The 25,748-nt window shown below is 47.8% G+C and overlaps 1 protein-coding gene across 1 annotated transcript in view; it reads left to right on the top strand.

Moving 5' to 3' along the window:
• CTBP2 (C-terminal binding protein 2) overlaps positions 1–25,748 on the top strand; it is a 115,795-nt gene that overhangs the window by 61,679 nt on the left and 28,368 nt on the right. The window contains exon 2 of the mRNA XM_084290484.1: positions 5,390–5,549. Within this exon, the coding sequence (XP_084146610.1) occupies positions 5,492–5,549 (58 nt within the window). The 5' untranslated portion in view covers positions 5,390–5,491. The remainder of the gene's footprint in view (positions 1–5,389; positions 5,550–25,748) is intronic.

Here is a 25,748-nt window from a genome sequence, read left to right as displayed (position 1 = left end):
AAGGAGTGCCACTTCTGGTATTTCTTAGCTGAACTTGAGAAGCCACCGAGGAGCTCCAGAGGGCTGTCGCTGCCTGCCAGGGGAGCAAACCTGGATCTCCCGGGGAGACTTCTCTAGTCTCTAATCCAGTCACTAATGCTGGAAATAAAATAGCTAAAATCCAGGGATCTCAATCCCTTTTCACACAGTGGCTGCTGTGGCAACTCGAATATTGCCATTTCAGCAGGTCTTCCTAGCATCTGCCTTGCCAGCGAGAACCCAACCTGGAACACAGTTCATAACCTGCAACACAGTCCTTAAAGAAACTTAAAAAAAGTCCAGATCCAACCAAAAACCTCTCCCATGTTTTATGCGTTGTCAGGATGGAAAGGAGAGAGGCTGTTACAACCCATGCGTGCATTTTTTCCCTTGAAGGACATGGAGAACCGTGATACATCTAGTGAGTCAAGTAGCTGTGATGGAGTAGAACTGACAAGGGGTACTCGCCGTGACTTCAGGGCTGAAAGGAATGCAGGATCAGCCCCTCTGTGTTGCCTTTGAAGCCTCATTATTTTAGCACAGTCTGTATCTTGTTGCATAATGTTTTAAGATGTGGTCTAAATCGTTATGTAGCGTGTTTAATTTAGCAACAGATGTGCAGGCTCATATGCCGTTATGGTACATTTTGTTCACTCATATAATAGCGAGTTGCTCAAAATTGTTACCAGTTCTTCAGCACAAGACTCCTACAGCCTGTTATTCTCCTTCCCTGCATGGCGAAGAGCAGAAGAGCTCTTTATTTTTCCATCAGCAGGTGCTAACGTGGGAGTGTCTTCGTGCAGCATGCCCAACCTGCCGCACTACCGCTCTCTGCGCCGGGCTGCAGGATCCCCACGAGCGTGTTTTTTACCCAGAGGTTTTTGGGGAAAGGCTCCAGGCAGGCAGCAGAGGACAAGACTTCATCTTTTAGGTTTTTTGGGCAGAAAAACAAGCGAGTCACCTAGACGGAAAGCTCTTACTGCCACCCACGGAGCCATCCAGTCATTCCCACGGAGGGGCCTTAATGCAAAACATCACCGAACGCTCCGCGGCAGCACAATCATCCTAATAACTAATAAAGGCATCCTAATAACTAATAAAGGCACTGAAGCCAATTAGCAGTCATTTCGTAGCGAGGGACCTGCCGTGGCTGTTCTGAGGGTGCTGAGGGTCCACCGGGGGGTGCAGGCTGCTGGGATCCTGGCCGAGATTTGCAGTTCCCGGCCGAGGCTGCTTTCCCACGAGCCAGGAAAACCCTTTTTCCTGGTGTCCTGTTTCCCACGCGGTGTCTGCGGGCGGTTAATGGAGCGGGAGAAGGCTGAACCCTGGCCACACAGAAACTGTGTGATCCCTCCTCCCAAGCGCGAGGGATTTACATCCCTTGGGCACTGAAATAAAAATGAAAAATGAAAGATTTTTTCGTCTCCCACCTAAGGAAAATCTGTGCTTGTTCTCCTCGCCCATATAAATCTTCAATCCCTTTTTGCTTCCCGCTGAGCTATTGTGCACATGTTGTTTTGTTGTTGTTTGCTAAATGAAAGCATCCCAACGGGGGAATTTTGGCACGGGGCGAGTGGCCAGCCCCTGCCCTCCCGTGCGGCTCCCTCCTCCCCGCAGCCCTTCCAGGGCTTTGGAGAGAGCCGGCGACGGGGCTGAGCTGGGCAGCATCCCGCTGAAGGCTGCGCAGGGAAGGAAGGATGACTCAAAGTGTTCCTCCTGCATTGTACCGTCTCCTTTGTCCGCCTCCCTCCCCTGCCATTATCTCTGCGTGTCTCCTGCTCGCTTTGCTCCGCGCTTCCTTTCCTGCACCGAACTCGGCTGCTCAGCCCCCGCCGCCCTCCCCGCGCCGGCTGCCGACATCCAACACGAGGACATCCGACCCCGTAGGGCTCACGACAGCACAAATAAATGGGGTTGAGCTTCCAAAAACTGGACCTTAACGTGAGGGAGGCAGGGAGAGCTAGCGGTGGCACCGGCAGATGCTAACTTCACTGCTACGGACTGTTGGCAACCCTGGTGTGCTTCCAGCCGCGGCTCCGGGGTCCTCTCCTTCCCCGAGAGCACAGGAAACGTGCTGTGGTGCCATCAGAGTGTTTGGACTGCATTTTCCATGCCCCTCGTTTTAAGTAAGGCTTCAGAAACCCCACGTGGATGTGTGGAAGGACGACGGGACTCGGCGGGTTGCGGGGCCACGTGTGTGCCGGGGCAGGGAATCCCCATCTTGTTGGTGCCGTGTGTCATAGAGGGTGAAAAAAAAACACCAAAAAACCACAGACAGAAATTGTGAGCGACAGGTTTCTGACTCCAGCAAGGGCCTGGGAGCAGTGGGAGCTTGGGGGATGCTCATCACGAAGGGTGGTGGGGCTGGGGGAGCTTCGGTCACCTGCTGGGTGCCAGGATGGTTGGATGGCGATGCTGGTGGTGGGCACGTAGAAATAGATGTTGCTCGTGTTTGTGCTGTGGGAGGATGACAACACAGCGCTCCATGAGCTTAGAAGAGAGTCCATAATGTGTAAAGTCACCTTTCTGGTGCTTTTGTCCAACAGTGCCTTTCGTTTTGGAAAATCACCTCTTCTTTCTTTTCGTTTTCCATTGAAATCCGGAAAAATAAGCCCTGCACAGCTCTCTCTTCTCCCACTTTCTGGCTCACGGGCTGTGCTGTTGAACAGGCAGTGTTAAGAAGCTATTCAAATTATTACTTTGGGATGTGTTATTTTTTTTTTCTTCCTAAAACATCGTGTTTCAGCACATTCCTTCTTTAAATAAATAAATAACTGACGGGCTATCATCATGTCCAAGGGTTTTCAGGAAAAATTTACATTTTGAAAGACACTGTTGGAGGCTAACACGGACATGCAATTACTGTATGTAAATCGCTTCACTTGTTTCCTAATCTTGCTGAAGATGAAGTGCAGTTTTTGTGCGTGCGCCTCTCTCTCTCAAATTCCCTTATACAATGAGGTTTTCTTGTATTTTAATTGCTGGCCACGATTTTTGTTCTGCCTCGCCTGATTGTGTTTGCTTTATTTTGGGGGACATTTAGCCTCGCGATTGTTTCCAGGCTGGGCTGGATGGAGAAATCACCGAGGGAAGATTGGAGTTGGGTGTGCCGCTAATTGCGTCCTCCCTGCCACGAATGGAGGAGCCGTTCTCTTAATTACAGCTTCGTACCGAGGCTGGGGAGCACCCGCTCGTTTCTGTGCCCTGCACAGCTGCTTTTCTCCATGTCATCCCTCCCTGCCAAGTCCTTCTCACGAGCTCCTGCCACGTTTTTAGTTAAGTCTTCAGAGTTGTGCTTTTATTGCTGGTTGGCACTGTCAAAGGCACCTGTCACACCAGGATGGAGCGGGTAAAATCATGAGGAAGGAGTTGGTTCGTGGGCATTATGTTAAGCCGTGCGGGATGCTGCTAATATGAGCAGTAATTTCTGTGATTGTTATGAGTTTCGTTTGTAGAAAGTTTTCCTCCAGGGAGTAATACAGCGAATTGAGATGGCAGGAGGAAAGGACTTTAATGGAAGCATTTGTCCATCAGAAAATGCACTCTGTCAAAATTAAATACACTTTGCATATTGATTTTGCTGGGGGAAAAAGGAGTTGCAGTCACAGCATCATGAACCATGCGAGCATTTTCAGAACAAAGTGCTAACTTTTTTCTCCTGAAGTGACTTTTCATAACCCGGTATTTCTCCCTGAATGTGGGCTGGGATTTAATAGAGCTGAAAAGTCATGTGTCTGCTGTTGAACGCTGCCCATGGAAATGCTGTTAGCTGCTCCTGGGTTAGCTCCGCTAACAGCATAATTTTTGTTGCAAGAAATATTTTGACTGTAGCCAGCTTCTGTCTCTGGAATGGAGGTTTTCTGCTTCTTTTAAAATGTTGCATTAATTATTAATGGGAGTGGGAATCATGCTCTTTAGCATCCCTGTGTTTAAAAAAAAAAATCAATTAATTATTGCTATAAATCTCGGAGATTATGCTGCAGTTGTGCTGCTGGGAAATTGGCCATTAACTACCAGGAAATCGCCCATCTTCCCTGAGTCAGAATTCAGTTGTACCAACACAGCCCTCTCCCTTTTATAAATTAACTATCAATGCGATGCATAATTGATAACCATTTGTAATAATAACAATAATCTCCATGAAATTGTCATCTTGGTGCGCAGCGGCTTTGTTACAGCCTTTACCCCTCGCGTGCTCAGCCCGGCCCCTCGCATTTGTTAAGTGAGAGGCTGGAGCTTGCTGGGAAGCTGCTTTTAGGAGCTGTAAGCTGCTGGGGAGGAATAAAATCCTCGGGCAGGACTATGTGAAATGAAGACCCCGATGTATGGTGAGGATGAGCTGTGCAGTGCCGGTGCTGCCCGACCCCAGGGGGAGCAGCAGCCGAGGTCACCGACGTCGCCCAGCGTCAGCTTGTGGACATCAGCCCGGATTTTTCCCATTCCTGGTGGCTTGTTCTTCTGTTTCCTACGTTATGTTACATCAACCTGGCTTTTTTTTATATTGAAGTGAAAAATTTGGGGGCAATGCAGTGTGAAAATTCACCTGCTGTGGATGCTTTTGTGGTTCGGGCATGATAGGAGTGGTTTGAGCGAGTGATGCTGGGTTTGTGGCGGCTCCTGGCTCTTCAGAATTATTTTTTTTCACCTCTTTGAGGACTTCTACTTAACTGTAGGCAGAGGGGCCGAGACTTCGCCGCTTGGTGCAGATGGCCACCTTGGAGAGGACGTCTTGCTCGTGCCTATTGTCCTTCCCTACTGTCCCATGGAGAGCCTGCAGGGCATTTCTCACAAACGCCACGCACGCCACTATATGGATTGCTTTATTTTATCAGCATTTAAAAGATGTGCACATTAGAAAGTATCAAGGGACAGGCTCTGGTGGCAGCTGGGATGTGTATCGAGGTCTTGCTGCAAATTCAAGTCCAGTGATGACTTTTACAGGGCAAGGTTTAACTAAGACATGGAAGTGGTTTTGTGTGCGTGCGTGCGTGTGAAAGCACTGGAGGAGCAAAAGCTGCTTCCCCGTTTTTATATACTCATAATGTTTCAGTATCTGTGAGCCTACAAAATCGCTTAATGGATTTTGTCTGCTAGGAATAGATTTTTAAGGCAGAAATAAAACTCGGAAGGCCAGACAGCGCTTCGGCAGTTCTCTTGTAGGATGCTGGTTGTTGTTTTTTTTTTTTTCTGATCGCAGGGAAGATGAAGGGGCTGTGTGCTTGGTTTGCGGTGTGAGAGCTGGTGGGATGCTGAGGCTGGAAGTGCTAAAGTCCCAGGCGTGGATTCAGCAAGGGTGCTGGGCTTTTTGGGGTGGGCGGGTGTCACCTCCCGTGGTGGAAGTCCCACTCACCAGCTCCTCTCGTCTCAACAGGACCGACAGTGGCGTTATGCATGCCGACTCCCGTGAGTTTTCCTGAGTTCCTGGGGGACTGCCTTGCTTTTTGAATCAGAAAGTTGCAAAATACCATCAAGAATGGCACTTGTGGATAAACACAAAGTCAAGCGACAGCGACTGGACAGAATTTGTGAAGGTAAGAGGATGCTCCACTGTTCTGTGAAAGCTGACGGACTATTCAGGTAGAATACCTCATTTTTCCTTGTTTTGTACAGCACTTGGAGATAATGAGATCCAGATCCATGACCAGGTTCTCCATCTTCTGTGTTGACATGAAATACGGTCATATTGGTGTTGAAATGTTAGAAAGGGATACGCTGGTTCCTCCTCGCAGTCCTACGGGCAGGACTGCTTCATTACCAGCTCTCCTTTCATCCTGGTTTCTACTGAAATGCTGTAGTCACTCCCAGTTTGAGGCACAGCTTAAATTTGTGCTGCATTGAGAAAAAGGTCGTGCTCTGTTCAATGTGCTGCTTCCTGGGGATCTCCTCGGGCCAGGACGCGGGTGGCCAAGGCTGCTGCCACTCTCCGTCTCAGTGCTCCAGCATCCCAGGCTGTGGGCACGAGCCCCTGCTGCTGCTTCAGGCTGCTTGTGGGGCTGGGGAGAATGATGCAGGACATTTGGGTAAAGCTCAGAGTCCTCCACCTCGATGCAGCCACCCCTGTCCTTCCCCAGGGCTGTGGCCAGGGAAGCTCAGAGATTCGGCTGTCTCAGAGCTGCTGCTTCACTCAGTGGACACAAAATTTGACCATTTCCCTTAATATTGACTATCACAATAGAAAAAACATGAAAATTTGAAAGTAGCTCTTGAAGTATTTCACAAGTTTTGGGGCAAACTGTTTGGGGCAGATTTGCTGTAAATCGTTCTTTACTAATTTCACGTTACAGTAGCACAGCACAGGGGACTCTTACTTTCTATTTATTCCATTTTCCAGCAGCAGAAGTCTGTAGGTAACCTTCGCCTATTGCAGCTCACGTAGTTTAAGCTGCTTATGATGGAAGTTAAGTGATGGCAAAAAAACTCAGACTTCTTGGTGTCCTTCTCTTATGCAAACTGACACTCAGGGAAGTTTTCCCATCAGTAGCAAAAGCGGAGCAGATTGTTATTTTAGGAAGGATGTCTTCAGTCGTGTCTTTTAAGGAGCTCGGGTTTTTATCTGCTCTTAAGGAGATGAATAGTGGCCTGCAGGGTAACAATTCACTGTGTTACCTGAATGCCAACCAAGTGAAATCGGTTTTGCTCTTGGATGAAAATGCAGAGTTCTCGTGGGAGTTGTACTGCGTCCGCTCTAGCAAAATATGTGGGGTTTGTGGGGTTTCCAGGGAAATGCTGAACAGTAGGACAGGGCGAGTGTTGCACAAATACTTGTTATACATTTCTTACTCTAGCATGCCAAAGCAGAACTCCTTTGCTATTGCTTTACACTTCTCATGAGTTACCCAGCTTCAGAGCCATCGGGGTGATCCTCGTGCTCTCCTGCGCGTTCAGAGCCCCTGCGAAAACTCCGAATATTCCTCAGAAAGTGGCAGCAGTTCTGGGGGACTGGGTGCCAGGCTCAAAGAAAAGCCAACAGGACCAGAGAAACCAGCTCTTCGCTTAATCACGTAACACAAAAAGATGTGGAAGCAGCTCTACCTCTCTGTTTATTAACCCGCACTGGACTGACGTTAGTGGTGTGGCGTCCCTGGGGCGGGGGGTGCAGCCCCACTGATTTTTTTGGGGGAGCTGATTTTTTTGGGGGCAAAGCAAAGGCGAGGAGCTAGGAAGGGGCATCCAGAGTGTGCTGCTGCGGCATGGGGCTGCATATTTCTCCTTTTGAATGTCATAAACACTCAGGTGTAGTACACTATCTCATCTTCAAAATTTACTTTGAACTCAACTTAAAAGAGTTGTGTCAGCTGAGCCTGGATGTTCAAAAGCTGCCTTCCTGGTTTGATGTTTACTATCAGATCTACTTGCTTAGTGTACAAGAAATTCAAAAGGATCGTACGACAAACCTGCTGACAGAGCTTTAGATGTGATTGAAGTTTAGATTACTTTCCTCTGATATATGGGCTTTTTTTCTTCTTCCTTGGTCGAAAGATATTCTTTCCTAATCTGTAAATGTGCAGAAGACATAACTTTTTAAAGTATACTTTGTCGTCGTCACCTGTTTTGTGATTTGATTGAAGGGATGGGATTCACGGTTGTAAGACACTTGTGCTGTTTTTATAAGCAACAGATTATGACTGGCTGTAAGCAACAGTGCTAAACCTACCTTAAAAATGCAAAGAACATAGGATTTTGCAAAATACTAGGCTTATAAGACTGCAGTGTATGGCACTGGCACCTCTGATGGCTATTTTTTATTAGAGGCTCCCATTCTTGGATTATAGCACAGTGAAGCACTGAAGAGGGGTGTTCCAGCTGCTGGGAAAACACACGTTGAAAAAACAAGCTTTTCCCTTGGCGTTGTCTGGAAAGGTCCATGGAGAAATTGGTGAAATACGGTGGGAAATTAGGGAGCTATTTCCGTAGACTGATGGGAGAAGCCTTCTGACAGCGTGCTGTTTGCTGAGAATCGCTTCTGCTCTTCTCTTTAAACAAGTGGACAGGATGCGAGCCTACATTTAACTGATGGAAAGCTTGATGTTCTGCAGTACGTAAGTGGGTTTCTGTGCTCTTAACGAAGTCGGTGTGCTGTCCCATCCCTTTTCCTCTACACAACCCCTGGCAGGGCTCTCTAGGAACGGACGCCACTCATCGCAGCAGGGTGGTGGCAGACGAGATACCCTCAGGCTTCCCGCTACGTGTTGCAACCACTGACTTGCTGGGTCTTCATCGTGCTTTACAAGCTGCCACAAACTACCACGGTACTAAAAGAGCGTTTTAGGAAGCTGTAGTGTTTGTGTTGCCGTGTTAAATGTGCATCTGGCACAGGAAAAGAATCCGAGCCACACACGGGGGTAGTACTTCTAAAAACACCTGTCCGTAGCCTTTATGTACGGGTTTATGAGTCTTCCAGGAGGAGAGGGAGGTCAGTCTCATTGCATTACTGTGTTTTTTTTATACATAGGTATGATATCTTTGTATGACAGAGCTACCTTTCCTGCTGAGGAGGCTGTTTTGAAGGGGCGAGCTCTTTGCATCAACTCACAGACTTCACTACAAGTGAGACAATGGTGCACACTTAAGGGATAAATAAATATTAGGGCAACAGCCTGCAATAAAGCCATTTAGAGTCATCTGTTAAGAATTAAATGAGTTTGTGAGGCCCATCAGAACGAAGTCTTGGCTTGCCCTTTTCTTTCTCTTCTGGTTGTCCCAGAGAGTTTGGGTGCCGATTCTGTAATTGGATCCCTGCGGGTGGAAAGACGTATCCAGTGAATGGCTGGGGCTTTTGGAAACAGCATGTGTGGAGTGGTTTACATAATTCCTGTGTGTGGAATCGTGGCTAATTACGTAGCGAGTCAAAATATGCTTTGGAGGTGGAGCTGCTGGTGCTGTGTTTAGTTAGAGTTGTCCAGCACCCCCTAGTTCAAGTCTGTTCCCATTTGCTTGTAATTTTGCTACATTTTAAATCTGTTTGAGCTGAAATTTTCCATTTCATGATGGGTTTTTACCTCGGGGTGAATTTAAAAATAAATAAATAAATAAATAAAAAAGTTCCAGCAAAAACTGTTGAGCCATGTCTAAGCGGGAGATGCTGAAGAATGTTGTTTTTGCTGTGCCTGAAACAAAGCAGAGCCCCGAGCCTGCAGCCTGGCAGCCGCAGTATCCTCCTGCTCTGCTTTGGGGAAAAAAAAAAAAAAAAAAAGGGTCTAAATAATTTTGCATCTGAGTTGCTGCGGTGTCAGGAGTGTGCCTGTTATTGTTCCTGAATTTGGGGCAATTTCTTAGCTTTTGAAGGAATGAAGTTGGCGCGTGACCCCGTTGGCCACTCGTGCTGAGGGCTGCGCTTGCTGTGCAACACCTCCCCGTGCTGCAGGCTGGTGGGCACGAGGTGGGGAGCTCTTCTGGAGGCTCAGGGTGAGTACAGGTGGGAGCAGGGTAAATCAGAGCACAGGGGCAGGACAGAGCCTTTGCCAGGAGGCGAGAGCAGAGCTCACACGCCTGGCCCTCAAACAGGCACAGCCAGAAATCAGCTGGCCTTGCTGTTCTCCTTCATGACCACCTGGATTTTAATTTTAATTTATGGTGGTCTCAAGGTGCATGATGCTACAGGTGTGTGTTATTCCTGCCTGTCCTGTAAGCCTGGCAGTTTCCTCCTGCTCTTCCTGGGCTCTCCGGGGTCAGCCTTCGCTCTGCATCATCACCACAGTGACTGCAAACCATCAGCAGCAATAACCCTCAGGGCAGAAGCTCACCTGCCTCACATTTTCATTTAGGAATCAACTGCAGGGTGATATTAAGTGTCATTTTTTCTCTGTGACCTGTGGTAGAAGAAGGTGCCCAGCAGTGCCCAGCTCTGATGGCACACGGTGGCACCCCTGGTGTGTGGCATCCATCGCTCCTGCAGGCACTCAAAGCATCACTTCTGCTGCCCAGCCTGCTGCCTGCTCAGCTGTCCTTTATCCTGTGCTTCTGAAAATATGGTTAAAAAAATATAAAGTAATACCAGGAGCTAGACAGGTGGTGAGGAGCAGCCCTCAAACGTTGCTGGTGGTGCTTTTGGGAACAGCCTGGCTGGGAAGCCGGAGGAGGAGCTGCAGTGGCAGCATGCAAGGTTGTGCTGTCTTTTCCTCATCAGATGTAGACACTTAACAGGGACGAGGCAGTAGTGGTGGCACATCCAGGATGTGTAGTGGCATGTCTTGTGTCTGTGTAAATCACAGGTTTCCCAGCCCTGCTGAATTCCTCCCTGATGATCCCAAGCACTGCCCCTGCTCAGCACCTTCGCAACTGCGCTACCCTGCTGTCTGCAGCTCCAGTGCCATGAAATTTTAATGCCTGGCTTTATAGGTTAAAGTTTGCACTGACATTTATGAGTCAGTTAAGCTTTCAACACACGCCCAGAAAGTGGCAGCCCTGAGATGAACAAGAAGTGAAGAGAAAAAATAATTGCAAGGCCAAGTGAGCTCAGACGTTTCCTGATGGAGTTCTCGCTTTGGGATTTGTCATTTTCCAGTGGGAAATAGTGTCCTTACCCATCAGTTTGTGCCACCAGAGCTGTCTGTACCTTGCAAAATAGCAGAGCCGTTCAAAGTGCCACACAAGCCCTTTGTTTTCTTTCAGGTCCTTTGGTCCTTTGGTGTGTCTGGTGGCTGATAAATGCCAGCACGGTCACGTAAGACTTTTCAGAGCTCAATGCGCGAGTCCCTTGGCTTTTTGAGTCACTGATTTATATTCTGAGCGGCACCTTAGTGTCCTGTTTGGCTGAGGAGTCTCTGATTCTACCCGTAATCCATATTTGCTGTAGGAATTCCTCAAGTGTTTGCCTCCCAGTCACTATGGTTGCTGCAAGTGGCCTTGACCCTCCCCAGCCACTCATTTATCAGTGGGAGCGAGGCACCAGCCTGCGTACGGGTGGCTCTGAGCTGGCCCCGAGCCCTCGGCTGCAACAATTTGTCCCAAAATGTTGATGATGGTTTTATCATCACCGGAGTTACCTTGGTCCTGGTTAATTCATTTTAAAGCTGGACAAGAATTCTGCATTCCACGTCTCTGCCAGTGGTGGAAGTCATTGCAGACCATATAGAGCAACGCCTGAATAAATATACCACGTAAAGGCAGGTCCTGTGGAAAATGCAAACTTGGATCTATGTCAGGGGTACATTTTGTTTGCTCTTTATTTCAGTTTCTCATGTGTAAAAGTGGGCTTAATATTCACGCAGTCAATTATTGCGTGTGGTGCACTTTCTTATCATAAAAAAAAAAAAAACACAACCCTCCATAAAAGTGCCCCTGAAGAATTGTAATGGTTCTGGCTTTTCAGCACTATTTGAACAGTGTGTGCTTGAGGTTTGGGCTCGCACACCAATAACAACAGAAAACAGAATAGGCTCCCATTCAGCTCGCACAGTCCATTCAGGCTGAAAAATAGAGGAACCTTGCCCGTGGAAGCAGTTTGGGAAAAGCATTTTAAAGCTACCAGGCAGTCAAAATGCAAGTTGTACAAGCAAACTGAATCCTGGCAGCCTGGTTTTCCAGGCCCTAGTGTTCTGTCAGCATGGTAGTGTGTAGGAAATAGCTGGTTATGAGGCACTGCCATGCACGTAATGCCATGACACGAATTGTTCCAGTGCTCAGCATCCCCGTGTCCGGAGCCCTGCCTGCGTGAGGGGCTTGGCACTGACTGGGCAACTCTGCAAAGCTGCTGCCTCTGCTGCTGGCTCCTTCCTGTAATGCAATGCTGGCCAAAATTAGTATGTTTGATATTTGGGTGGAGGAATTTTCTTCTATTCTTGCAAATTTGAATGCCAAGTAGCATCTGATAATACTTATTTTTGCTGCTTAGAAATAGAATCCTATTATCTCAGGAAATTCTTATCACCACTAGTCATTTGATGAGAAACAATGAGTTAAAGATGATATCAAGTGTGGAAGAAACTGCTTGTCCTGGGTAAAACTGACTTATTTAGAACAAATATAGAGCTTTTTTCTTTTTCTTTTTTTTTTTTTTTTTTTCCTAGTGGATTTGAGCTTCTTTGTTCCGTGATTACGAAACACAGTACAAGGATTTCCCCCACACAATAAAGCTTTTCATATATTTTTTAAGTTTCCACCTCAAAGCACATAAACCATCAGGCTTTTAAGGAAGGGTTGCTTACCACACTTGGCCTAGACAAAAGGAAAAGTTAGTCTGTCAGATGCTCTGCCATTACTCCCTGTGCTGATTTAATTTCTCTGAAGATCTGTCTGGCTGCTCCCAAGATTCATCTTATTTCACTTACAGAGGCTTCAGAAATCATTTCAAATTCACACGAAAGCTGGATTACACCTCGTTTTACCAATCTGGCCAGTGGCAAGTGTGCCACACAGCACTGTTTTTAATTACCTCTTAGTCATTCACAGGTTTTGTTAAAATTTTAAGATGTTTTTAATATTGGACACGATCCTATGGATGAAGAGAGTTCCAGCAACCTCAGTGGGTTCACAGGCATTATTCAAGCTTACTGACCTTATTCCCTGATTTATTTTCAACCCTTTTGCTGTGCTGAATCAAGAATTCGCTCTGTTTGGAAGCAGAAATTTTCTGCTTTGGGACAGAGGTGTGGTGTATCTCCTATCTACAGGTACGCTGTTGTCCTTGCAGCAGGGAGGCAGAGGTGCTCGAGTAATTTTCCGGTTCTGTTTAGATTTATTTATTTTTTTATATACATTCACTTATGCGCAGTGTATCTCCTGTGACATGCCACAGGGGGATATGCATGACAAGATGTAGGACTTGAGCCAGATATGAAGCCAGCCTGACAAAATCCCCCAGGCATCCGGTAAAGAGTAAGACACATTTAGATAAGGTTACAGAAAGGAAAATAAAAAAAAATCATGAATTTGGTATGCAATCGCGTTGTAATAGATATGTGACTCGAGCTATTGCAAGAAGTAGAGCTCCTGTTTCCTGAGACGTGGGTGCTACATGCGCAGAGGTAGGAAAAAATACTTCTGTTGTGTTCTCCTTGCATTTAAGCCCACGTTTATGGTAACTTAATACGCATCTAACTCTTAATTCCGCCTTGTATTTTTCCATTTTCTCCAGCCTTAAGACAAGGTTCCATATAACAAGCTTTCTAACTTCAAGTCATTAATTAAGAAACAATTACAGCTGATGACTTCTATACCATCAACTTAATTTTTCATCCTCACCACATTTCCCATTTAAATTAACTGGTTTATGGATTAACACGTTGTCATGTCTGGTGTCTTGTTATTATTTTTTTTTTCTCCTTACTCTAAATCCTCCTCCGCATTTAAAGATTACTCAGAAAAATGACAATACCCCCAGAATACGCAAGGAGACAGGGAGCTGAGCACTGTCTGAGCAGCAGCCTCGGGGCAGCCCTGTCGACGTATTCCCGAGCTCTGGTGTTTGGGAACGCGGCCGAAGGCAGGGGGTGGAAGTTGGAAGTTGGCTGCTTCGCCTCTTCCAGATACGTGATGGGAAATGCTCAGTCCTCAAGGACGGATGAGAACGGGATGGATTTTCCTCCCAAACATGAGCAAAAACTCCTATCTGCCTCCTAAGTTAGAATCCCTCCTGGACTGACAACGTCTGGATCTGGACCAGGTTTTTAGGTTTGATTCCGACTCTGCTGAATATTTACTAGTAAATATTTTGACAGGAGCGGGACATCTGGCTATACTAAAATAAAGCTGCAGAGAAATGCATTACACAACTTTTCTTTTATATTTTTCTGTATCCACGAACAGATGTAAGGGATCTCGGTGCCAAAACAGTGAAGGTTTTCATTATGTGTGTTATATCCGAGAGCTTTCTTCAAAGAGTGAGTTTTCTAGAGTTGGTCGTGCATTTTTGTTGCCTTAAACTTCAATGGCGTTGCTAATTTCTTACTGACACTTTTATATAGCCCATTAGCTTAACTCTATTAACTTGTTTTGTCTTTTATTTTAGATAGTCTTCGTAGTGTGTTTTTTTTTTAAACACTCTCTACTGCCATCTAGCACTTCAAAACTTATTGATAAACAGCTTCAGTTCACAAAAAAAGCCTAGAGTCAGAGCTTGGCACCCACTTTTGAGAGAAAATAGTGTCACTGCCTGCCGGTAATAGCAGTTTGGGGATATGAATCAGCCAGTGGACCTAAACAAGGGTCATGGGGCTGGCACCTTTGGCCTTGGGGTCACCCTACCAGGGAGGAGCCGTCCCCAAGGATGCTTGGGGACCATGATAAAATGTACCAGCAAATGGGATCCCTCCCCACCAGATACTTTGGCTATTGCCATACAATAATAAAATATATCAATCTTCTAGAAAAGCAAATAACAAATGGCTTTTAGCCAAAATAACATTCCTTCCTGGTTTTTGTGTGTGTTTTCTTTTGGTTTGTTTTTTTCTTAAATCTGTGTTGAGTCTGCAAGGGACGTGCATGTTTCAAGCTCTTGGCATCATCAGGGAAAGTAAAGCAGCAAGACACCCTGAACTCCAGCCTGTTTATCTCCTCAAGACCATGTTACAACCTAGTAATTAATTATTTTTTATGCAAAGCCCAGACATGCATGGCAGAGTTCAGAATTACAATATATATTCATTTAACAATGGATTTCTCTACTGCTTTCTGGGACAGATATAATTCCCATGCTTTTCATTACACATGCTATTTAAATCTTGATCCTGAATTCTTATTAAAAATGATGAATTTTGACCTCAAGGTCTAATACCCAGTTTTGGAGACAAGGTGCTTGATGTGATTTCCAGAGGATTATTTTTAAGAGCATTCATAGATTAGATCTTTGCAAATAGTTGAGGGATGTGCCCAATGAACCTTGTCTGCTGGCTTTTCGACTGCCGTTCAGCATCCAGATTGATTTTTATTCTGTAGCCCTTGACAGTGTGTAGTTTCATGGCACAGGGAGACATCTGATATTTTTATTATCCCTTTGTTGAACCAGGAATGTCACAATACTTTTTTCTGCTGACTTTTACTGGACTCTCCCAATACTTGAAGGCAAAATTGTTTCTCACTGAAGTTTCAAGAGCCTGTAGGGCTCATTCCAAAGGCCGAAAGGATGTTTTTCAGCTGGGCTTCTTGTTTTTAAACATGATTTTTTTTAGATGACTGCTAGCCTCCTGCATTTGTTAGCCACAACTTGATTTTGATCCCTGGCCGCAAATCACCAGGGCTTTGCCGGGGGAGCCGGACAGCATGAGGTGATGAATCCTGTGTGCTCCTTGGGGTGCTTCTGCTCGGACCCTCATTCTGCAGTAATTACGAGGTAAATCCAGGTAGTGCACCCCTCAACGAAAGACGGGTGAAGTGCCTGTGCTTGGAGACTCATCGGCACATGGCGATGTGAGATGCGGTGCTGGCTGGCAGTGGAAAGGAAGAGGTGGCCTCGTCGCTCAAAATTCCCACGTTTGTTGCCTGCACATCACTGGCTGCTGTGAGCAGCCCTGTTTGAGTGTAGTCAGTGGGGTTTGCAGCCAAACCCATTTCCAAACCCCATTTTGCCCGCAGCACGGCGAGGCACGCGGCGGTGCGTTCCTGGAGCGCATTGCGCATGCAAGCCAGTGGTTACGCTGAGCTTCCATCCAGCCCCAGGGCGAGCTGCACGCGAATGTCAGCTTTTGTTTTGCGCTTCAAAGTCATCAAAATACGGAGTTCCATAGGGCAGTGATTGTTTAATAATCGGCTGATCTTAAGAGTGTTTTGTTGTACCGCACCAAGTTGGTATTTGAGAGGGTTTTGTTGAAGTTACAAAGCATCCACGCTTTTGGTTTGGAAATTGGTAAAAGCATGTGGCAGGGCTTCAAGCACTGAGTGCTTTCAGATGCTGTTCTGTTCCTTTGATTATTGAAAATGATTCCTGCACAATCCTGCTAATTTTCTCTTTTGTACGCCTCCAATTTCAGGAGACTGTTAGAAAGTCCATCTATGCAGAGTGCTTATTGCCGCGGCGAGAGAGATTTTTTGCAGAGCCAAATTTGAGCAAATGCAGTAATTTCCAAGGATTTGGAACATTGTCCTCCTGCATTTCTTCCCCTGATTTTTTTTTTCTTTAACGTTTGCGCGCACGTGTGAGCAACATTTACAGCACTCTCATGCTATTCCTTCTCTGCTCCGTAGCAGCCATCGCATCCCACCGTGTAGTTGAGCACCAGCTCCGTCCTGCCTCCCAGCACCCTGCAAGGAGCAGACACCCAGAAAAGGCTCCCCAGCCACCAGGGGTCATTAGGTACAATCACACACGGTCCTGGAAAGCCCAGACACTGAGGCATTTATCCCACCGTTGGCTTTCCGGTGCTCTGTACCTTGTCACCTGAAATCACAGTACAAACACGGATTAATCTTAACGCCGTCTGACTGTGATAGGTGTATATTATCTTATCCCTCTTGATGGAAGGGGAATCTGTGACTAAGAAATTAATCAATTTGCTTGCTGGCAGTGGTAGAACGAAGTATAAAGCCTGGGTATCCTGATACCTGCTCTCTCCATTAACACGAGATGTACTTACCCTCTGGAGGATTCGTCACTACAACAGGTAGGAATCCTTTGCCTTGGAGAGGGAAAGAGCCTTTCTTTAATACTGATTCACCTTACAGTTTTTGCCCAAAATGAGATTTGGCATATTCACTCTGTTGTTTTAAGTTCTGCTTTCTCCCAGAAGAAAACAATATGGGAGAAAACGTCAACAGTTTGCTGCATGCAAGAAAAAAAAAAAAATCACGTTTCTTGTAAAAAAACAATATTTAAACTTGTACTTGGAAAGTATTTTAAAATAGTAAAAAGCAAAACTAAGAAAAAGTGTACTGTTTTGTTGCACAGGGTAATCTCTCCAGCAACTTGCTTGCAGAATTTGAAATGAAATGTTTTACATCGATGTGAATTACATTTCACATCCAACCTCCCCCGAGTCAGTGCTGCAGACACCAAAAAATGTTGTTTACAAATTTGTGTTGCAGATTTAGCATCCTGATTTCTTATCACGGTTTTTACATACATAACAGGTTTGCTCCTCACTGAAAGAAAACTGAGCTTCCTGGCACTGGGGGAGATGAGTGTTTTGGATCCACTGGGAACGGTTTCCCGAGCCAGATCTCATTCCCTGCATTTTGACTGTGGTGTCGAAATGCTGGGCCCACCTTTCTGCTCCTCTGTCATTACTTGTTTTCAGAGCAGATCTCTGTAGCTGCTGTATCATAGCAAAATTTACCATACATTATACCAACACTAGATTGAAACCCAGCGTATTAAGTCACAACTGTGCATTTTTCACGTGATCTGAAATACCAGAGCACTTAATCTCTTGATCAGCTTTTTTTTTTTTGCTTTTTTTTTTTTTTTTTGCTTTCATATGTCTTTTTTTTTTTTTTTCCCCTAAATACCTCGAGAATTAAAAGGGAAAATAAATCTTCTGCCTGTCCCTTGGTCCTTCATCTCCCCCTCACGTTGGGAATGCTGGTGCCAGCGCCTTTCCTCCTCTCCCCAGAAGTGCAGATGAGCTCAGTTGGGTTGGGTTGTGCTCCTGCACCTCCGCGTCCTCTCCTGGTGATCGCTGCCTGGCTCTGAATTCAGAAATAGCTGCGGAGTTACTGGCATTTGCACAGGAGCTGCTGCTAAGAATGCGAAAGGAAGAAAAAGAAAAAATCCTGGCTGCCCATCCATAAATATTTCATTCTGGTCATTTTGTAAGTGTTTCTTGATTCAGGGGGAGTGCAGCATCCTCCCACGAGGACCCGTACCACATAGCTTGGGGAAAAGCCCAAGTCCCAGTGGGTGTGTGAGCTGCTCCGTGCCCAGGATGAAGGGAGACCAGGATGGGTCTTCTGCCCCTTCTCAGCCCCACGTGAGCTGAGCCAGGCAGGGCATGGCCACCGGGGTTGGGTTGAGCGAGGTCTCTTCTGCGTGTCCATCAAGGGACCCAAGAGTTTATCAAAGCCTTTGTCTTTTTAAGAGGCAGTAAATACTCAGAGATCCCTTCTGGCTTCCCGTGCAGTTGTTCAGGACCAGCACTTACAGAGTTTAATTGCTCTCTGACATGTTTTTTTCCCATTGTCTACCAGGGCTGAACATGGACTGATTTCTGTGAAAACAATGATGGAAGATGCCCCTGATCTATAGACGAGCGTTTTATTATTTTTGAGTATACATTTTTGGTAGCTTTCTTCTGCTGCTTCAGAACAAACAAATGGCACGGATCTCTCTGTATCCATTTGGGAATACATTTCAGCCTTTACCAAAATGTTGTGGTAATAAAATGTTTTTGTTTGTTAAAATGTTCTCTGCTTTATTTGTAAGCCACAAATGTGTCTTCCCATTTTGACTCTCACAAAAGAAGAAATTTTCCAATGCGCCTTAAGTTCGTTAGTTAATTCAATATGATGCCAATCAGATATTCTCCGAGAATTGCATAAATAATCTTTGGGGGGCCCGTGTTTTGCATGTCTGCCTAATATCCAACATAATTTTAAAGACTGTGGTGCTTGGGGATGGAATTGGAGGAGAAAATGTTTGAAGAGGATTTATAATATTTACTGCAATAAAGAAATTTAGGGATTACTCAAAGATCCTGTCAGTATTTGGGTCAGAAATATAGCCCCGAGGTATTAGTATGATAGGCAAGTAGAAGCATTAGGCTGTATTAGTGATTTAGCTATCATAATAGCACAATAGTCTATCATGTGATGGCTAGCGCACTAAACATTTATTGTGGATTAGCAGTGAAAAACGCACAAGCTGTCTTGCAAACAGACCAGAGGTGGCTGTTATCCCTTTTACTGGGTCTGTCCTGGAAGGTGCACGTCTGAGGTGCAGAAATCTATTATCACAGCGGGGAAAGGCAAAATCGTTTCCCTCTAAATTTTTTAATTGGGAAAGGAAAATGTTGCTTCACTCGCCGTGATTAACAAAATAAGTAATGATTGACCTATTCTTCTAGGAAAAGGAATCTTTGAGCGTAAGCGGCTCATGATAATTTAGATAGGTGTTTTGGGGAGCCATTTTAATCGCTCCTCTGCAAATGGTAACTATATATGGAAATTTTTATTATGTTTCCAAATAATGATTTTCTGTGTTGTGATTCCATCTAAATCCTTTTGCCTACTCTAACTGTAAAAAAAAAAAAAACTTAATCCATATGAATATTGAAAGACTGCTAGAAACAAATTGAGTTTTGTCTGATGTCTCTGAGTGTTTTTCCATCTCATAAACATGTTTTGTTTTTTTTTTGAAGGAAACCAGAGATAATAGGCAAAAGTCTGCTACTCCTTTTTCCTTTGTAGGACTAGAGTTTAGATCCTTTGATCCTCCCCTCCTTTTCCGTGACCTCTGGTAGGGTCTTAAAATTATACATTCCAGATTACACCTCCACAATTTTCTGTCCTGGGATGATGAAAGGATTTGCGTATTATGATAATAATGTAAAGGATCCTTTTGGAGCCCAGTTAGTGTAGCTAATTTCAAACTACAACAAAAAAAATGTAATTTCCAAAGCAAATTACAATATTCATAAAGTGTTAAACAGATACCTAACTAATTTCTAATCGCTCTTGTATTCCTCAGTATCTAGCACTGGCCTTTTTTTTTTTTTTCGTCCTGCCTGCTTGCTCCCATTTAATTTGTCCTTAGCTGTGTGCAGTGGATTAGCGTTTCATCAGGGTGGATTAAGATTGAGCTGACACTGGAGCTTGCTTTTTTATTTTTGTATGTGTGCGTGGGGCCGTGCGGGTGCGTGCACGTTTCGTTATCTCACTGCTGATTCCTGCCGGCTGCTGGTGCGGATGGGAGCAGTGACCTCAGGAGGAAGGCGACAACCAAAACTGATGAAAAACGTGTAAAAAAACAACATGTAAAAAAATATATATAAATATATATATATATATATAATGATTCCCCGGGGAGAAATTGCTTTGAGGTTGCTGGCTGGGTTGGTGCAGGAGATTTCATCGGTCTGAAATGATGTCACATGGAGCGGGGGCTTTAGCAGTTTTATTTAGCTCCTAATCCCCGGCACTGCTCGGCCAGTTGTCCATGTGAGCACGCCGTCCCGGGCAGCAGAGGATAAAGCATCTGGGCTGAGCGCGGCGGCCCCCTTCTGCACGGAGAGCCCTTCCTCCCACCAGCCCGGAGCGAGGCCGGGTTACAGCGCTGCTGTATGCTTTGCCTGCTAAAGTTTCAAAGAATTAATAATTCAGGCGGCGCTCGGAAAGATAAAACCACGAAGGGAGGGCTCACGCCGCCGGGCACGGTCTGGTTTTGATGCTGGCCGGGGAAGCGGTGAGAAGGAAGGCGCCTCCTCTTCTCCATCCATCCCAGCGGGACCAAGCGGTGCGGTGGCGATGCCCATCCCCAGCAAGCACCCCAACATCGGCCGCTCGCAGAGCTGGGACGCCGCCGGCTGGTACGAGGGCGCCTGGGAGGGCGAGAACGCCTTCGAGTACCAGAGGCCGCCGGGCCGCAGGAGCTCCCTGACCTACGTGGGCAGCGAGGGCGGCTGGTACGAGCCCCTGGGCCTCCGCGCCAACGATATCATCTTGCAGGGCGGCGCGGAGCTGAAGCAAGAGGCGTACCCCTACCAGGATGCCGCCTTCGCCCCGGGGCCCCTCAGGAAGGGCTCGGTCCCCGACTTCGCCTACTGCGACCGGCAGGCAGCCATGGCGGGCCGGGGCGCCCAGGATTACTACAGCGACCCCTCCTTGGCGGCTAGATCGCCCAAAGACCCCCGCTGCTACCAGCCGCTGAGCCGGCCACCGGCGGGCTACGGGGTGCCGGGCAGCCGGCTGTCCTGGGACCCGGCCTCGGGTCGCCCACCCGTGCCCCCAGAAGCCGCCCGCCTCTACAGGGACCCCAAAGCACTGGACGGGCAGCGGTTGCGTGGCAGGGATGTCTCCCCGGCGCGGTATGGCGTGGAGACCCCCGGCATGCGGTATGCAGCAGAGCCCCCAGCCTTCCCTGGACGGCCGGCATACGGTGACGGGGCAGAGCGGCCGCCTGAGACATCGGGGGGCAGGCAGGCAGCCCCCACCTGCCTGGTGGTGGACCCCAGCAGTGGTTATGGACCAGGACGGGAGGGCACGGGCACCAAGGGACCCTACGACAGCTACGAGGCGGTGGCGGCAGCTCCGTCCCACCCGGCGGTGCCGCCCGCGTTCCCCGGGCAGGAGGGGAAGAGGAGCTTCGACCCCGAGTTCGTGGCGCTGCTGCGTGCGGAGGGCGTCTCGGAGAGCACCTTCGCCGCCCTGCTGCAGCAGGGCTTCGACTCGCCCAACCTGCTCGCCATGATGGAGGAGAACGACATCAAGTCGGTGGCCCCCAACCTGGGGCAGGCCCGCGTGCTGTCCCGCATCGCCCACAACTACAAGGCGGAGATGCAGCTGCAGCGGCAGGAGCGCAGGAGCGGGGCGCTGCGCCCCAGGACCCGCTCCAACAGCTTCAGCCACCGTGGAGAGCTGGCGGGTGACTATGGGGTGCCCCTCGCCTCGGGGCCGGCCGCTGACGGCCCTACAGCCCCACAGCCTCCTCTTCAACCACCCTCCCCGAGGGCAGGGGAGATGCACCGGAGGCCGTCCAGCGCCCCGACCCAGCACCTGCTGGAGACCACCACCTACCCGGCCTCCGCTGGTGCTCCACAAGGGCCACAATTCCTCCCCGGTTCTGGATACAACACCCCCCTGCCTTGCAACGTGCACCCGCGGCCGGCCTCCACCTACAGCGCTCCTGCCGGCACGCCGATGACCACGGCCAACCCGCACGCCAGCCCCAAAACGGCGTACCCGACCACGTACACCGTGCCCATGGAGCTGATGAAGAGGGAGAGGACGGTGGCCTCACCGGCCCCCAGCCCGCACGGCAGCCCGCAGCTCCTCCGCCGGCCGGGAGCACCCGGGGACGGGCTGGCCCCCACCGGCCCCACGTTCCCCGCTCAGCTCTCCCCGTACCCGAAGCTCAGCCGGCGCACGGGGCCGCCCGTCATCGTCTCCACGATGGCATCGCCCGAACCAAGTAATTTCCTAAGGGTCTTTGTCCCTACGGTAGTTTAGAACCACCCCATTGTTGCTTAAACCCCTAAAAAAAAAGAAACGCAGGCAAATATATTCAGGTTTTGTGCTAAAATAGTAGGCGCTCTCCTGTTTAGACAAGGAGAGGGGAGCCCTCCTCGTGTAGGGCTACGCAGAGCTAAAGATGCTGGTTCTCCCTCTGCAGTTAAATTCTGAGTATTTTATTTGCTTAGCTAACTTCGGTTAAAAGTGAGCGGTATGTCAGATAATGCTTCCACCGTTAATCTTGGCGTTCCTGTTGTTTGTGGAGAACGGGAGATTAGATACTGCGCTCGCTGAGCAATTAGGACTACAGGGTTTGCTGCAGATTGACTTTTTACCACTGTTATCAGGCACAAATGTGTTCCTCGGAGGAAATGGTTAGCATTGTTTTGACTAAATTCATCAGATAGCTAATGGTGTTATTCGAGAATCGACTTACCTTTGGCCATTACCTAAGTCTTTTTCTTCTTATTATTAATTTGCTGTTTTATCAGGCATATAAAATAAAACCCCTGATTTCCTCCTAGAGATGCCTATAAGGGAAGCGATATAGCTGTTAAAGTAATAGGACCGTGCTTAAAACTAAAAGCCTGTCATTAAGCCCAGGAACAATAAAAATGAGTGGTGGCTCCTCTCCTCCCCTTCCCTTTCCCGAAGCGTTCGCCGCCGAGCTGCGGGGCCGGATGGCCTGGGCAGGCGTAGCTCATCCTCGTGGGCGATGTGCCCTGCTGATAACACCCCAAACCTGGCAGAAACCGCCACAAACACGCTGCTCCGTAAGAGGAAATTCGGAAAATCCGATGGTTTGTGGCTCGCCTTGCTGGAGCAGTGCGCAGAGAAGCCCTCAAAATGTTTTTTCCCGGGAGCGAGCCCGCGAGCAAACAAGCCTCAAACAATGTAACCTACGAGCGCAGGCACAAAGCCTCAATAAAAGTATACCATTTATAGGCATAGCTGTGGTGCCAAGCCGGTGATGACATTCCACAGGAATCTAAATAAAGAACGATTTTGTGAGTGGAAATGATAAAGTTGTCAAAATGCAGACGTTTGGCGCACCCCTTTCCCTGGCTCGCCATAATTACGCAGCTAGAAGGTGGGTGCCGTTCCTTTCATGCTTATGCATCCCTTATGCAGCTGGCGCAGCGCGCTGATTTATAAAAAAAAAAATTAAAAAAAAAATATTAGGCAGCACGCTTTGTGTTGACGTGGATCACGGGCAGAAGTGATCCACAGCCAGGCAGTATTTTTAAACAAACAATTTCCCAAAGCCTGAAAATAAATAAAAAAAGGACGGCGTGGCGTAACGTGGGGAGCACGGAGCTGGTTGTGTTTGCGGTCGGTGCCGCCCTGGCACAAGGCACGGCTGGGGAGCAGCCTCCTCGGGTCGGGCAACCAGACCCCTCTGCCGTTTGCCTCGTAGGGAAACGCAAACCTTATTGTCTTAAAAACCTCGATATTGGGCATTTTTCTGGGAAAGAATTGCCGGTGCGCAACAAGAGGAAGCCGGCAGCGTTTCTGTGCTGCCGAGCTCTTTCTCACTACTCCAGCCTCTTTTTTTTTTTTTTCCCCCTACAACCAACTCATTTGCATGAGGATGACATTTGTTGCTCCAGTAATTTCATCTGATAATGGCCAGCTTGCAAAGCGGATCTGAAAACATATTCCTTAATTATGTGTTGCTAAGCAACGAGAGGGTTTGGCCATAATCACAGAAAGATTATCTTCTCATTGAAGTCCCTGAAAGGTTTAGCTGAAGTAGGACCTGTAAAATTGTCTTCATTTTTATTTATTTCCCCTTTTTATTTTCCAAATAAGCCCGAGAGGTTTTCTTCCCGTTAAAGTGTATTTTAGAAGTAGAAGCCAAGGTAAGACCCGCTGCAGACGAAGGGCTGTGCTCAGGAGCGGAAGGCGTGGCGGTTTCTAGGTGTTGGAGCTGTGTTGAGGAATTACTCTTTAAGGAACACCACTGCTAAGGAGTGTTCACACTCACACGCGAGGTGATAAACCAGCACTCCAAATACGCCAGCGTGTTTGTAAAACATTGAGCGGATGGCAGGAACTTGACTCAATCCAGGAAAATCGCGTTTACCAGCGGGAGGAGAAAAGATGCATTTTTAGGAGCCAGGCTGTGCCCTTTGCGGTGGATACGTGAGTCACGAGGTGAAAGCAAGCTCAGTGTTAAACTCTGTCTCTAAATGGCTGCAGATATTTTCTGTCGGTGTAGGTTGATGTCTGCTCGGTCAGCAGAGGCTTGTAAAATGTCTGTTGTAGTCCACCGATGCTTTGAAGCTTGGTATATGAACAGGAGATTAAAATAGACCATTTTGTGGGGTTTTGTTTTTTTGTTTTTAAAGTCTTGTTGGGCTATGTATTGTAGTTTTTAAAAATGAGTGTTTCTAGACACCCAATTTGTGATTTTTTGTGCCGAGGCGCTCGGTGTGGATTCTGCACAGCTGCTGCTTACCTTGGGGCTGGGCAGAGGACACGGCTCCTGCTGCCCCGAGCATCCAAGGGCAGGGACCGAGGCCTGGGCACAGGCCCCTCGTGCTGGTTTTGGGGAGGTAAGGAGAAAATCAGCCACGGGGACCTAGTGCTGAAATACCTGCTGCTCCTCGCTTCGTCCAGATTTTGTGTGTGGAGCCGTGTGGAATGGCTCCTGGGGGGAGAAACGCCCTCGCAGCCCGCTGCTCCTGCAGCCGTGCCATGCAGGGAGCGATCACACCAAGTCAGCTCGGGGGCGAGCAGGAAAAGACCCTGCTGCCAAGCCGGAGTGACAAAACCGTGTCAGCCGGCGGGCTGCTGCCAGGGCGGGCTCGTGGCCAGTCTCCTGCTGGAGTAGGTGGTAATGCAGGGCCATAAATCGTGCAGGCCAGCAGAGATGGTGAGTGCAAACTGTTAAATGGTCACTGCTCAGACTGCTTGAGCCACGTCTCCAAAATGTTGCATTTTCCACCTAGTATGTTTGCTAGTGTTCTGACTGTATTACTCAATTTGTATTTTTGTGCCCAATTTTTCAGTCTTAAAGCAGTTAGCTGATGAGAAGTCCTGTACTTTTGTAGCTAGCCTGCACTTCTCCCTCAGGAGGAGCCTGTCCGATTTGTGTTTCTGATTTTGGAGCTAGGGAGCTCCAGCAAGGAACCATCATTTACTGCAAACGTGTGTCTTGGATGGCTGTTCAACCTCTGGTTTACATAAGTCACAAAGGCAAATGATCATGGAGCAGGGATGCTGCCTGTGTCTGCACAGGGGCGAGGAGCGGGGCTGCCCCATCAAGTCAGGGAGTAGCCAAGCAAGGCTGCTTGGCTGCCAAGCCAGGTAAGATTTGGTTAAAATCCTGCCCTTTTCCTGCACAGGGAAAGTCAGGCTGAGGGTGGCCGCCTTCCCTGCACAAGTAATTCTCCCCGGTGTGAAGGGGACTCATCTCCTGTTTTATCAGCTTAGAGCCCAGCGAGAAATGCCTCTCGCCGTGATTAGCTTAGCTCTGCTTCTACTGTTTAACACTTGACGGTGATTCTTTTATTGGCATTTTCCACCCTGTGACAGACAAAAATTGGGTTAACCACGCATCAGTTGCAGGCTGAAGCTTTCTTTTGGGCAACCCCCAAAGCAGAGAGGGCACAGGCAGGGGCAGGAGTCCTGACAGTTGTTCAAGGGAGGTTAAAAGAGTTAAATTTGCCCATTCTTTCGAGTAACATGTT

The sequence above is a fragment of the Netta rufina genome (assembly GCF_964035555.1).
Source record: "Netta rufina genome assembly, chromosome: 7".
Classification (NCBI taxonomy): Eukaryota; Metazoa; Chordata; class Aves; order Anseriformes; family Anatidae; genus Netta; species Netta rufina.
The sequence above is the reverse complement of the archived record's forward strand: the minus strand, read 5'-3'. Positions and strand labels throughout refer to the sequence as shown.